Here is a 16,364-nt window from a genome sequence, read left to right on the forward strand (position 1 = left end):
TTTAAAAGATGGAAAGTAAAATAAAAAGCACATCTGTATGCAATACAGTTTCATTATTGTTCATTATTATCCAGAGCGGCTTACTATAAATAATTTGTGCGACCAAATCATGTTTTGCGCCAGTAACTGAAAAAGTTAGTAGGGCAAGTGCCACCAGTGGAAAAGGTTAGTGTAGTTCCCTGATAGGGCTCCCTCAGGCTGCTCTTATGGATTGAAAACACAGTACATCAGAGTATCCAGTGCTCATAATTATTACATCGACACATTTGGGTATAAATTCAATAAATATTAGCCATTACATCTATTATGCTAAAATTTAACTTCGACAAGGCAAAAACGTTTTTTAAAGTAAATGGATGCCTCCCACTCCTGTTTCTCCTTGTCACAGTTTAGCAGAAATGATATGTGGTTTCAAAATGGTCATATGGCAATACAAGTGTCTGGTTACAAAGATAAAGGGTGGGTCAATTTACCCAAAGGCTAATCTGACCCCTGCACTCTCCCCCCTACAACTAAACTAGATATGAGAAAGTTTCTCAATATAATGAGACAGTAAGTCATAATTGTGAGAAAGGTTAACAGGTTTTACTTCAGCCAGTAGAGCACTGTATAATATATATGATAAGCACGGCGCAGCTGGTAAACATAACTCAACGATTGTGTCGTCGCTCTAGCCGCGGCACAACACGTTTATATATTGTCTATGGCAGTGGTTCTCAACCGGTGGGGCGCGGACACTCTCCCGGGGGGCGCGAGTAGGCTACAGATGGGAGGGGGAAAAAAACTTAAAAAAAAATAAAAATAAAATTGCACTAAACTGCTGTCATAAAAAGTTATCGTTTTGTATATACATAACTCCCGAATAAAATGTAAAATGTGTTTGGACTGATTTAAAAAAAAAAGAAGTTTTAAACAATTTTGATTGGTTTGTCGATAGTGAGCGCAAATGCAGGTGATAAGCGGTTTTATTAAGCGAGTCACTGAGTCGTTCATTCAAACGATTCGTTCAAACGGCCGATTTATCAAGAATGAGACAGATATTTATGATTGGGTGACTTGGGTCATTACATCTTTGACTCAACCGATTCGTTCAAAACCCTGAATCATTCAAAACACGATTGAGTGATGCTGTGAGATGCGCTATGCTGTGATCTTTGTTTGGATTCATCGGATATATTTTCGCTGCTAAAATAGACCAAATGTCCAAATCAGTCATTATTTCGTCTAAAATGTAAGTGACTTAATATTATTAACTTGTTTGTTGAACGTCATATGAAATCAGTGTCACATTTTCAATCGTGAGGTGATGGTAAATTAAGTGATGGTCAATGTCAGCTTTCTTGGTCGTCAGGTCGTGTGATGTAGCCTATGTTGCTGAACTGTATTCAAATGTAATAAATATCAAAACACCACATTTTGAAATTTAACTGCAGTATGCCAATTTAGTTTATTTGTGTGTGCTGCCTGCGCTCATAGACTTTAGAAAACGGCGCTCATTTGTTTAATTTCTCCTTGAGAAGCTGTGCAAGCCTCAAAAGTATAAGATCCATGCACCCTGACTGAGTCCGAAACTGTCGTATTCGTTTCTCATATTCGTCATTTGGTGGCTCTCAATTGTCAAAAACACCCTTCAAAATATTTGCTACGGATGCGAAAAATACAGAAAATCTAACCATCCGAATTAATTTTTATGACGGACGGAAGTTTCAAAACTATATATATATACGAATAAGCTAGTCAGAATATAGGTTAGCTTTCCTTTAATTTTTGTGAAATGCTCAGACGCATGCATCCACACACACACAAACATGTTTAAATACATTTATGTTGTTAATAAATAAATAACAATAATAAATAATTTGTTGTAACAGCAATATCTCCAAGTTTTGTTTTTCACTGTAAAAATGTCATGATTTGCCAATGCAAAGAGAGTACCGCCACCTTTCCCCCCCCCCACTTGATTATAACACAAACAAATCATCCTCTTGGCGACTTTTTTTTTGTTGTTGTTGTCAAAAGCAACAAATCCAGCGACTTTTACTGGTGTTTTTGGAGACTTTTGTGGTGTTTGGAGACTCGAAAGCACGAATCACTTTGCAGTTAGGCCTACTGTGCTCAACGAGCAGCGGGTGCTGCCGTGAGCCCCTCTCCCGTCCAAAAGCACTCACAAGCGGTCCCAGCCTGCAGTCAGAGCAGGGAGGAGACACACACCCCTCCGCGTCCAGGCTGCAAATGAATCGCGCATGCGCATGGTTCCCGCCCTGGCTTACAGAGCGGGGTAAATGTAAATGTTCACTCACTCACACAAAAATAAATCACTGCATTTAAATTGACTCACGACATAGCTCTCCATTCACTCTAGTCTAGTCTCTTGCCAAGTTCGCTTGTGCCAGCTCTCGCTAGTCTGTTATCAAATCTCGATTTACGTAGGCCTTTACTACAAAACCCCAACAGTCTTTTTAAAGACTAAACCCACAAACATTTTTGTTAAAGATTAGATCAAATCTCAGCCCTAGCTAGTATTTTTTTTAACTTCTAGGCATTAGCTACACTTAGCTAAAACTACCCACGCGACTAAGACACACACACACACACACACAGATGAGGACTGCAATCGTTAAGTATTTGAATAAAATCTGAATTGTCTGCAAAATAATTATTTTGTTTGTTTAATTAAAGATCGTGCCTAAGTCCCGACTGATTATACGTCTCTCAACATAGCCACACACACAGTTACATATTGCCTAAACTTTATTGAAAACAACAAAAATGGAGAAATTTCTTGTGAGGACCAACAAGCCAACCGACGCACCACCAGCTGCAAAAAAACTTAGAAGGTACGATGAAGCATACCTGCAGTTTGGGTTTACAGTCACGGCTGATCTGAGACCGCAGTGTGTCATGTGTGCCGAGGTGCTGGCAAACGACAGTATGAAGCCCTGCAAATTAAAAAGGCACCTCGAAACAAAGCATGCTGGCATTAAAAATAAACCGGCTGAATATTTTAAAAGAAAGCTTGATGGCCTCCATCAGCAACAGGCAACCATTTCAGTGCACAGCACGGTGTCTAAACAGTGTTTGGAGGCATCGTATGTAGTGGCCAAAAGAATCGGTAAACTGGGTAAACCGCATACAATCGCAGAGACTCTCATTTTGCCGGCAGCGCAAGACATGTGCAGAATAATGATAGGCGATAGTGCAGCAGCCAAACTCGGTGCAGTACCACTGTCCAATGACACAGTCGCTAGGAGAATTGTAGACATGTCCAATGATATCAGAGAGCAACTGATAGAGTTCGTAAAAAAGAGTCCTTACTATGCGCTGCAGCTGGACGAATCCACTGATATTGCTGGGCAGGCTCAGCTCCTCACCTATGTCAGGTATCTGCGGGACAAGGCGATTGAGGAGGATGTCCTGTTTTGCCGGCCTCTTCAGTCGCACACAACAGGAGAAGCCATTTTCAATGTCCTTGATATTTTTATCCGTGAAAATGGTTTGGCTTGGGACCGATGCGTTGGCCTATGCACGGATGGTGCGCAGGCAATGACGGGGCGTGAGCGTGGCCTAGCTGCTCGCGTTCAGCAAGTAGCTCCACTTGTGAAATGGACACATTGCATTGCATTGCATGGTCTCTGCCAGGAAATGGGGTCAGGGCACGAACAGCTGCTTCTGCACACTGAAGTTCGCTGGCTCTCCAGGGGCAGGGGGCGCGTGTTACAGCGGTTGTATGAGCTGCGAGAGGAGGTGAAGTGGTTTTTGACAGAAATCAAATCAGATCTGGCGAAGCATCTGGATGACACTATGTGGCTTGCGTCTCTGTCCTATTTGGTCGATATATTTGACCGCTTGAATGGCCTCAACCTGTCTTTGCAAGGCCGCGAAACTCATATTTTGCTCCTTGCAGACAAAGTGCACGCCTTCACACAAAAACTAGACCTCTGGCATGGTCGCATCAGTCGAGGGAACTGTGACATGTTCCCCACCCTTGCGGACTTTATCACTGATGCAGGCACGTCACATGATTTCTCCTCCCTATTTCAATCAGCGTCTGAGCACCTGTCAGCAATGAGAAAACAATTTGCGACGTACTTTAAAGAGGATTATCGCTCTTTTGCGTGGGTTCGAGATCCGTTTGTGTGCACAGCAAACGAGCTATCAATTGATATGCAGGAACAGCTTATTGAGCTGAAGAGTGACAGTAGACTGAAGGAACTCTTTAGCTCCTGCCCTCTTTCGTCATTCTGGGCAGCATTGATGCAGGAATACCCTCAACTCTGTGACGTCGCCTTGAAGATTCTCCTTCCTTTCGCGTCAACATATTTGTGTGAGGCAGGATTCTCAAAAATGACTGGACTCAAAACAAAATACCGCAATCGTGCACAAATAGCCTAGTAATAATAATAGGCCTACTGATTATAATAATAATAATAATAACAACGATAGCATGTAAGCTCATATAATTATATAGCAATAGCCTAATGATGATAGGCCTACTGATTATAATAATAATAATAATAACAACGATAGCATATAAGCTCATATAATTATATAGCAATAGACTAGTAATGATGATAGGCCTACTGATTATAATAATAATAATAATAACAACGATAGCATATAAGCTCATATAATTATATAGCAATAGCCTAGTAATGATAATAGGCCTACTGATTATAATAATAATAATAACAATGATAGCATATAAGCTCATATAATTATATAGCAATAGCCTAGTAATGATGATAGGCCTACTACTACTCATAATAATAATAATAATAATGCCTGCAAGCTCACATTAGAAGTCTGGTGCTACTGCCAATTATAACAATAGCCTAGTAATGATAATAGGCCTACCTACCGCTACTGATGATAATAATAATAATAATGTGGGCCTAAAAATAATAGCCTAGGGCTATCTATCTATCTATCTATCTATCTATGCAAGGTGGGGGGATGGGGGCGGGGCACTGGGGCCCCAACTGCAATGAACCAGCTTTGGGGGGGCCCAGCTTGCAAAAGGTTGAGAACCCCTGGTCTATGGGCACGACGTCGCCACTAAGTTAGCTGGACTGTAACGTTAGCTAACGTTACTTAACGTTACCGTATTATTGCCGTTATTATAACAATGAGATAAGTACAGCACATGTTATGAAAAATAGAATTTAAAGACCGTGTAAAGTGAATTCAGTCATTTTCTTCTAAACACATTAAATAGCCTAACGTGGTCATAAATGTATTTCTCAACAATGTGTAAAAAGCATTTCAACCATTTTGTCACCTAATTTCATGAACCTATCGTTATTTTTAATCATTCAAATTGTCTGTGTGGTTTACACTTTCTGCTTTAGTCTGACAAACTCAAAACACATATTTATTTAGACTTTACACAGACTTTAAACTAGTTAAGTTAGATGTTTTCGCGATAGCGTAGCTACATGACAACCACAATAAAGTTAAGTTACCACAGCTAACACTAGTCTCAACGTAGCAAAGCCATGGTAATTTTTTCAGCAAATGGTGCTAAGCTAGCAACGGGGACATGGACACAGAAAATATTACATTATATCAACACTGAAAATACTCGCTTACCTTGAATACACAACGAAGTTGCACCGAAGAAGCACAGGCCAAAACGGATCGAGCGCGAAGTGTCGGTTATTTCAAATGTCTGCTGTGAGAAAATTCCAGAACAACTGCAGGGGGAGGGGCCGAGGGGGGACCCAGAACATGGGTTACTCTTTGAAAAATAACCCAGAAACTCAAACAACCCAGGAATTGGGTCAAAATATTAGCTCTATAACCCAGAAAATGGGTACTCTCTGAAAAAATAACCCATAATTTTAACCCAACACAAATAACCCAGAAAATGGGTTGAAGAAATAACCCAGGAGTTTTTAGAGTGCAGGAAGGCTGTCCGTACAAACAAACAAACAAAACAGACAGGGACCAGAGGCAAGAGAGTAATCCAGGGACCAGAGGCAAGAGAGTAAACCAGGGAACAGGGCAAGATATCCAAAAACCAAAAGACAAGAAAACCAGGAGAATGCTCAGAAATGCAGTGTGACACTAAAACAAGACTTCTCCGTGAGTGAATGAATGAACAAGGTATAAATAGACAGACTAACAGGATGAGACACAGGTGAAATGCAATCAGTGAATGAGGTACAGGTGAATGTGATCAGTAACAAGTGATGATGAGTCCGGGCAGAGAATGATGGGAGATGTAGTCTGTGAGTGAATGATAATAGTCTTGATGTGGAGTACCCTCAGGTGGCTCTCAAGGGCACTCCAGCTGGTGACCGTTACACCTAACAGTGATCCGACGATAGCTCTGTGGTCAACGTAACAGCATGAACTTCACGGAGCTTTAAGCGATCCGAGATCGAATCTCATTGTAGCCTACATGCATGACAGCGTTTATATTTTACCATTCTTGATGCTTAGATAGGTAACTGTTTATTAAAGTCAAGTGTTTTGTTTAATTATCAATGGCACATTACAACATAAATTAGCTGCATTCCAGTAGAGCCACTGCAGTGCACAGACAACAAAACTGATGAAAGATTATTAGTCGATCCCGTCAGAAAATTATGAAGCTAGTCTTTAATCTGCTAAATTATTGTTTTGTGAATCATTCACGAAATTGGAGATGACTGACATTGATACCCGCCATAGCAAAGGAATACATTTTTAAAAACAGATCCATGCATTGATTGAACAAATCAGACAAAGACTGATTTTGTTGACTTAGCTACACAAAATAACAGACTAACTAAATAGTAGGTTATTGCTTTCAATATAAAAAAACAGTGAAAATGTAAAAGAACACTAAAATTATTACAAAATATATTAATTATTATAAAATATATTACATTTTAAAGTTTAAATAAAGTGTTGGGCAGTTTATTTATTTAAAACAGGGTTGCATCGAGTTTGAGTTTATTTTCTAAGTAAGAAACACAGAATCTTATTCTTGCGACATTTTAAATTTGTATTGCCAAAGAAATTGAACTATTTTCGTTTTGTAGCTGCAAAGCAACATAAATTAAGATCATGCGTTTTTCTTTGCTTCTCTCTCGCGCTGGATCTCTTTTATTTTAGTTTATTTAGTCTCCCTGCACTGCACGTGCCGGGTCTCTCTCGAAATAAAAAATTTCAGAGTTAAAACACATCATACAGCTGATAATACTGTAGGCTATATGTCGCTGTGTGTCATCCATACAAATCACGAAAAAAAACTGTAACAAATAATTTAGCCTTTGTTGCTTCACAGGCACAGAATGCCTGGTTGAACGCATTTCGTCAAGTTCATGTTTAGATAATGCCAGATTGTTGACAAACACACTGCTCAAACATTTTAAAACTCTACAAAACCAGTTGAAACAAATGGATTGAACACTTCAACTGAAATTGTGTGTGAAAAACCTTTAAATACAATACATAAAAACTACAATATTTATAATTTGATAGGATAAAGGGCCTACATTTGGACACATCGAGAGATGTATCCTTAAAAGTATTTTGCCTTTGCCTGGTCATCAGGTTCACTCTGCATATGAAAGACAGAACATTTAACACCTCCTGAACCCCTAACCCCCCACAGGCTATCTGAGTTTGAGGCCGACTTAAAACAAAGAGAAGTCGCAATTCACACTTAATTCTAGACATTAGCATTAGGCTAGTAAAGTGTTGATAATGAAAGAATTTAATTATTTAGGCTACATGTAGTAGGCTAATATTTTTGTCATAAAAGTTTATACTAAACATTTCATTATTTCAATAATTAAAGAAATAAAACGCTACCTCGGTTTGGACCAGCTTTTTCCAAGCAAAACTAAATACAATCTTCAAACGCATGTTCATTTGTTGTCATGAACAAAATTTTCAACTCAATGTTAAATTCCACGGGGATCTTTGGATCCTTACAACCAGGGTGCGCGATTTGTGAATTATTATTATTTTGTTTAAATATAAATCTCGAACCACAGTGTTTTGTGGTGCTGCTGCTAAGCTAAATAACATTTATAGAATAATTATGAACTTAAATGAAACAATATCACAACATTTCGACAAATAAATTATATGAACTGTTTTTACAATTTAATTCAGGGCATTTTTGTGACATTTTGAAAAGCCATGCATGCATTAAAGGCATCTTCCAAATTAAACAATTCCCCATCGTAAGTGGGCCTACACATTGATGGCCTAAGACACGAAACGAGCGGTTTGTGTGAGAAAACTAACAGTATTTATATCGTTTTTACCTTTTGTAACACAGCCACGTCCAAGTGATCTGAGGGCGCGAGCGCATCCTGGTGTGTGACGTGTGCGCAGACTGGTGCATAGAAGTATACACTAGATGTCGCCTTGGCTACGGCAGTTCATTGGAACGAATGTCTTTAATGCGACATCTAGTGTATATATATTAGGGATGGGACGAAATATCGTTTGACAAAATATCGCGATACAAAACGTGACGAAACGCATCGAGGTCGAAAAAAATGGATCGCGAAATAAAGATAGATGGCACTGCTGCATGATTTGCGTAGTATATAAATAATTTAGTGTATTATATGTGTGTGTGTATGTATATGGGGAAGACATACAGTCTATGGTGACAGGCTGGCAGCACTATCTGCTGATCAAGCAGGGTAAAACTAAATAAAAAATATATATATCCGGGGAACGGTGCGGCTGCGGTACGTCATCACGTCAAGACAGCGCTGCAACAACAACACTGCAGTCTAGAGCGAGCTAACAAATATTAGCATTAGCACCAACTGCCTTGCCCCCAAACAGCCGACCATGGAGTCAAATGAGATCGAAATTGAGGACGCTCCGCCTGGATACAAGTCATATATGTCTGGCAGTATTTTGGCTTTCTCATTAAAAAAGACAAAGGGCCCTATCTTGCACCCAGCGCAATTGACTTTGAACACCGACGCATGTATCATTCCTATTTTGCACCCGCGCACAGCGGACTTTTCCCTCCACAGACGCACGTCGGTAAATTAGGGAATGAACTTGCGCTCGCGGGGGCGGTTCAGCGCAAAGAGGAGGCGTGTTCCGGCGCAAAACTGCCCTGGTGCTATTTTCCAGTTTTAGAAAGCAATAGCGCCACAGACCAGGAAAAAAACAGTCTAAAGACAGTGGCGCGTTGCGCGTTAGTGATATGGTATTTTAAGGGCGCGTGCTTGGCCATAATGCAGTGTGTTAACGCGCATACACTTTGATTCTCTAATATAAACAGATGCAGCAGTTTTCATTTTTGCAAATCATACATTATTACAAGGAAAAATATTAACACACGAGGGAGGTTGTGTCCGTGAAGATGTGAAAAAGATCTATCTAGATTTAAAAAAAAAAAATCTAGATTAGGCTACACATTTACCCAAATTATACGCCTGTTTAACCGAAGCTAATTTGGGTGGGTTTCTCCCATCATCCCCAATGTCACTTCTCTGTGTTTTACGCCCTGATGAGAACGTCGGCCTCTTTGGCTGTGAACTGCTGCTGGCGTGCGCTGGCAAATCCGCCGTTATAATAGCAATCCGCCGTGGAACAAGCGTGCCTGCTCTTAAAGGGAATGTAAGAGGACGCTCTGATTGGTTTATGTCACGTTACGCCCAAACCACACCTATGAATAATGAAGCTACTTCAGACCAACCCCTTTTAGATTTGCGCTGGGCGCAAGAGTCATTTATCCGCCGGGAAAATAGCAACAGCGCCGAGATCCGCCCACAAAGTTACTTGCGCTTTGCGCTTTGACACTTGCGTTTCAGATCGTTAAAATAGGGCCCAAAGACGGCAATAGAGTAACTCACCAACTCTACCTCCGTCAAGTCCGCGTGCAAAACAGATTGTGTGAGTGAGCCCGTTTCAGTTGTGTGTGTGAGCGCGTTTCAGTTGTGTGTGTGTGAGCATTTCAGTTGTGTGTGTGAGCGTGTTTCAGTTGTGTGTGTGTGAGCATTTCAGTTGTGTGTGTGTGTGTGTGAGCGGTGAGCGCGTTTCAGTTGTGTGTGAGCGCGTTTTAGTTGTGTGTGTGTGAGCGCGTTTCAGTTGTGTGTGTTTGGCCAGTTAGGCCTTGTGTTTCCCTGTGTGCAGCTGAAACAAAAATAAATAAGTTGTTGTTATACAGTAATATTTTTTTCTTTTTTCCCCTTTTTTGATATCGTATCGTGACGTATCGTATCGTGACCCTGGCATATCGAGGTGCATCGTATCGTGAGTTTAAGTGTATCGTCCCATCCCTAATATATATCTATGCACCAGTCTGCGTACACGTCACACAGAAGGAAGCGCCCGCGCCCTCAGATCACTTGGACGTGGCTGTGTATAAGTGGTAAAAACGATATATAAATACCGTTCGTTTTATCACACAAACCGCTCGTTTCGTGTCTTAGGCCATCAATGTGTACTTACGATGGGGAATTGTTTAATTTGGACGATGGGGAATTGTTTTAATTTGGACTCTGTGCATGCTCTTTGAGACAGTGACCATAGACCTGCATGATATGACTGTCAGACAAGAACGGTTTGACCTAAAAATATAAAAATTATAAACTACTGCGGAAAAAAAGACACCTACATCTTGAATGCCCTTGAGGTAAGCTAAAACATACCAATATTTAATTTCAAAGTGAACTATCCCTTTAAGGCTACTGAACCATGAACGTAACTGAAACTGGTTCTGATTTTATTGTTTGTCGTTTAAACGTGCCTGTTGCATATCTTTATTTTATATATTTTATATGGTCTGTTGGTGAAGTAATTTATAGCATTGATTACTGTGGAGGGAGGGGGGATTAAAATAATTCAGCAGAAGCAGGATGTTTAGACCAGAAGGAAATCCCCATCCCCCCTGGCAAATCGCACCGTGCTTAAAACCATGTTTTTAACAAACTCTTTATATAGGCTATAGGGAATATATTTGCTCCACCTGGCGGTCATTTCGTGAATGACTTTGAAATACAACTAGATTATTTTTACGGTGGTAGTTTTGCCGCTGCGGTAATAGGCATTCTGGTTGACTACCTACTGTAGACTCCAACGTCGATCAGACTTTGGATTTTGGTTGAAAACGAAAGACGGGTCCAACGTTTGTTTGACGTCAAGCTCAAACAACGTCAAGTTTGAACTTGGCAGTTGGGCCAAGTTGGGCAGATTTGAGTTTTGAGTTTTCAAAACAAAAACATAAAAATAAGGTGAAATGCATGGCAGTACACTTATTACCAGCTTCACGTATTACTAACCAGATTGACTTTATTTCTATCAGACGTCTACATCTGACGAATACAGTTCTTATTGAGAATTAACAGAGGTTTAGATGTTAATGTTTGTTACTGTTTGTTATGGCAAGAACTGCAAGAGAAATTGTGTTCAGAGGATGTTGTTTACTTGATGACGATGATAAAGATATGATCATCATGTAGTGTTCGATTCACTGATCATATTCAGAGTCTATTCTTTGTTTTAAAAAATTGCCTGAGACAATTGAGTTGAAATGGAATGATCCTATAGTATTTATTTGGGGATTTCAAAAAAACTAAGTACATATTAAAGCTGCAGTCCGGCACTTTTTTGGGTTTAAAAATATCAAAAAAGACATTTTTGAAAAAAAACGTAACCAGCCAGTGTTCAAAACGATCTGCTTGCCTTACCTCGATTCAAAACGGTAAGCTTGTAATAATGATTTTAATTCCAGTGGTACTGGTGGATTTCCGCGGGAATTTCGAGCATGTCTTTGCGTCATTACGTCACTTCTGTACACATAGAGAAGGAGTCCCCGGCTAGCGTGTGTGGATGATGGAGGTGGAGGTTTAGCTTAGCACTTGGTATGGCGGATCCCGAAAGTTTAAAGCGACAATCACCAGTGACAACTGGAGATTCACCAGTTGTAAAACCCAAAGACTTAAAAAATATATATTTTTCACGTTTTGACGTGATATAAGCAATCGTTAGATTTAATCAGCATGATAGCCTACTGCAATGCTTCCCCCCACCCCCCGAATTTGGTCAGAACAAAAGTGAATGTTACTTACTTGTTCAGATGACATTTTCCGATGAAAATTCTAATGTTGACACTTTCAAAAAGTATACTCTGAGATTGCTGATGACAGTAACGTTACAATATCCACAGCGACGCGGCAGCCTCAATACATTGTGTTCATCCGCGCTGTTTCATGCCGATTTACTACCCACGCACAGTTAATAATTCCGCGAATAACTGCAGATTTCTAACAGAGATGGCGACAAAGAGGAAAAACGACGGACTGCAGCTTTAAGGTAATGAGAATAAAGCAGAGAAAATGCTTAATGGTATTGAACATGTCACAACATGGGCGTAGGTTTAGGGGGGGACGCTAGGTACTAGTCCCAATCAATATTTTTAAATGACAAAATTGTCCCCACCAATATTTGTGAGAGAATTACGAGGCGGCCGCCTCCGTCAATTTAGGTGCCGCCTTCTGCTCTCGACAAAACTCGGATAGACAGTCACATGCTCAGATACACTTTTTCCACCGTGACGGTTCTGTTCAACATTATCAAGCTGCAGACTCGGAGCCTGCTGCATCTACAGTCCCGCACCCAGAGTCCCGCATTCTCAGTCCCCTCGTTTTTCGAGACAGCGCCACCTGCTGTTCGGAAGATCGTATAACACCCTTATCCAAATGCCATTGAAAACATTGGAATGCAAGATTACGGTCTCTTTTTATTTAAAGTTATCCAAATAAATATTTGCGTTCCCTGCTTAATGCATGTACCAAAAAAAATAATAATCATTGTGTTCTCAAACTAACTAATTACCCAGTATTTATTTTTTGAGCGTGGGTGTAATTAAAAGGAAATTACTGATGTAACGGACACAAATACAGATTGAACTATCATCTGAAAAATATTATGTGATATTATATTGCTACAATGTTTTAGTTTGTTTTTGTACAATGTTTCAAATTCCATTTTTTCTTTCAGTTCAACATATAATGGTCTAATTAACATTATACCATGCTAACATTACAAAACCTGTTTTTTGATATTTTGAATGTGAAGCAAAACTCAAATAATAGACAAAACACCAATAATAAACAATCTGTACTTTATTTAAAGATCACCTTAATCACTGTCATCTTGCTGTAAACAGGACAAAGCAAAGAAAAAAGGAAGAAAGAATTGTGTTAGTGACTTTATTTTTGTCTTCAATTGCATTCAAAAAACCTCCTCATTTATAAGTCGCTTTGGATAAAAGCGTCTGCTAAATGAATAAATAAATGAATAACGTTAGCTATCAAAATATTTTCGGGGGAAAAAGGCGAAAAAACATACATTAACGGCTCAAATTTTGTTACAAACTATCATTACAAATATTAAATAGACTGTTCATATGTTGGTGTATCGATGAGCTATAAAGTAGTTGATTAAAAAAGAAATCATTGAATAAAATTGACGATACTCACGTTTCGGTTCTTCACGTGTTTATCCCATGATGACATGTCATTATATATATCAGTGGTTTATCCATGTGTTTATCCGATCCTATTTGATAGGTGGCGCTGTCTCGAAAAACGAGGGGACTGAGAATGCGGGACTCTGGGTGCGGGACTGTAGATGCAGCAGGCTCCGAGTCTGCAGCTTCATACTACTCGTTCTGTTGGGTTCCTGTGTCCATTCTGTCCTGTGTCCATCAAACATATTACATGCGCTTCATGAGGCACACGCGCGCGGTGCCGCGGTCTCTTGCTCTCTCTTCCTCTCTGCCGTGCACGCGCTATGCGGTTTGGAGCACAGTATCTGTCTCGCGGGCGCGCTCGCGATTCCGGGAGATTTTAACTAATTCGCGGGCATCAGTGAGCCGCTTTCAATATGCGGGAGACTCCCGTGATGTCTGTGTTTCTATACTGAAATAATATCGGCATTATTATTGATTTTCATTAGGCAATTTTTCAGCGCGTGGTGGGAGCGTTGGCGCTGAGCATAGCCTACATTTAATACAATTAGGGGGAAATGCCCTTTATAAAGGTAAAAAATATATATATTCTTGTTGTATTGTTTTCCAACATGACGTAATGAAACATTGACAATTTAAGTTTGAAGGGAGTAACGCCTCGGTTTAGGCTATTAAAGAAATGTAATTTTGCCAAAAGAAGAACTTTTAGGCTATTTTAAATAAATGTTATTTTTAAATCACCCTACTACAGTGTGACATTTTACCATATTATCATGCTTAACACTGATAATTTTAATAATTGTAATGTGATGATCAGATATCTAAATAGGTTTGGGCGGGTGGATTATTTATTTTTAACAGCGGATTCTGGTGACTCAAAGTGCACCCGATTAGTGAATTTATCTTTAAAATGTAAAAATATTTCTTACGGGTGGGCATGCCCCCGGACCCTTCTAGAGATACCGAGGTCCACCCACAAAAGTACTGTGGAAAACAGAGTAGGCTATATGTTGATATGAAAAATACAAGTTAAATTATCTTTTTAATAAAATACTTCATCAGAATTTTACCAACTCCGCCTAGTTTTGAGCCAGGAAAAAACCCTGTTGCATCTATTTGCATCGATTCCCATGGCCAGTACGACAATACAAGGAACACCGTCATTTGATTGGCTGAAAAAATAAGGGGGTGGTGTGGGGGTGGGATGTCCCCACCAAAGCTGAGACCAAACCTACGCCCTTGTGTCACAATGAAGATAAAATGTGCAAAATATATTTATTTTGAGAGATGAAAACTAGAGAATTGGGATTAGCATAAATTATGTTTAAAAATGACAATAGCTAGACTAATTTCTGGAGGAATCAAAGATTTTAAAACTGCAGCATTGAAATGTAAAAATTACCTGGGTTTCCAACCTTGTTATGCATGTTGCTTAATTCACATTATTTGGCTATTAATTGACAGAGAAATTTTGTTTTGCAGCCTCAATACTTTCCACAGCTGACCAACAGTAACACCTCACCAGCACCTGAACTGAAGAGTAAACACAGGCACAAACACGACCATCACCTACCCAACATCTGACCCCGGGACTGGTGCTGTGGATGTGTTTGGTAGGGAAAATGTGTTTTCAGTGTAATGACTTGATGCATTTATAGCAGAGAAGTATAGCTATTTTAACACATACTGTATTCAAACTATTAAAGTTATAGTCATGGAATCTGATATTCTACATATACAGTGGCCCTAAAAGTATTTTGAGACTCAAACCACACATAATGTATTTATTGAATTTACAAATGTATTAGTGTTAAAATTTATTTGTGCATTAGAGTATTATAAATGTGTGACCAAAAATCAGTTAGCCATGTCCGATTTCTTTGTAGTAGAATCCTTTCAATGGTTAAAGGCCATTTTACATGTCTGGCATCAGTATACTGGCCAATGCACTGATCTAAGCTTCAGCGTTACCCTGGCACCGCGTTACTTGTTGGTGGAGCCTCGTAAAAATGCACTAAATTAAAACTCGAGTTAACTAATCGACTGGCTTAAATTAACCTCTTCTCCATTTACACCACATCACTGGGACCCATCATACAGGCACATGGCTTCTCTTACCATTGCTATGCTGATGACACCCAGCTCTACCTCTCATTTCAACCAGATGATCCCACAGTAGCTGCACATATCTCAAGCTGCCTGGCGGACATCTCGGCATGGATGAAGGAACATCACCTGCAGCTCAACCTGGCAAAGACTGTAACGAGTCTACATCCCTACCAGAAGCCTGCGATCGGTCAATGAGCGACGGCTCGTGGTACCATCACAGAGCACCACAAAATCACTCTCCAGAACATTCTCATTCACGATTCCATGCTGGTGGAATGATCTCCCTACCCTCGTCCGGAATGCAGAATCCCTGACTACATTCAAAAGACAACTGAAAACTCATCTCTTCCATGAGCAATTGACATAATAATAAATAAAAATAAATACAATTTTCCTTTAATCCTCCCTTGTTTGGCTTATGCTACTCTGAGCAATGCCTGAACTTTGTATTTTGAGCACTTCTTGCATTATTTTTGCCTCTTCACGATGACTCGCTTGCTGTAGTCCTCAGTTGTAAGTCGCTTTGGATAAAGGCGTCTGCTAAATTACTAAATGTAAATGTAACCAACTGTCATTTAAATGTATTAACTAAAATTGATAATGCATTTATAATGTGAGCAAGTATTACTGTAAACTTATTTCATTTGAGACCACTAATGAACTATTGGACATAAAAAGACTTCCACTGGACCAGCAACTACACAATCATTGCCTGTTAAACAAAGCAACATGCAGCATCTCATCAGTGTTTGTAGATCTTCTCCTGCACTGAAGCACAGGCTCTACCTTCAGCACAACGGTGACCCAAAAA

At 39.7% G+C, this 16,364-nt stretch overlaps 1 protein-coding gene across 1 annotated transcript in view; it reads left to right on the forward strand.

Annotated features, from left to right (window-relative positions):
• LOC306997786 (cyclin-dependent kinase-like 1) overlaps positions 1-15,918 on the forward strand; it is a 110,519-nt gene extending 94,601 nt beyond the window's left edge. The window contains exons 10-11 of the mRNA XM_079611267.1: positions 14,927-15,057; positions 15,609-15,918. Of these exons, the coding sequence (XP_079467393.1) occupies positions 14,927-15,028 (102 nt within the window). The 3' untranslated portion in view covers positions 15,029-15,057; positions 15,609-15,918. The remainder of the gene's footprint in view (positions 1-14,926; positions 15,058-15,608) is intronic.
• Positions 15,919-16,364: the final 446 nt, after the last annotated feature.

This window comes from Phoxinus phoxinus, assembly GCF_949152265.1.
Source record: "Phoxinus phoxinus genome assembly, chromosome: 4".
In the NCBI taxonomy this organism is placed as follows: Eukaryota; Metazoa; Chordata; class Actinopteri; order Cypriniformes; family Leuciscidae; genus Phoxinus; species Phoxinus phoxinus.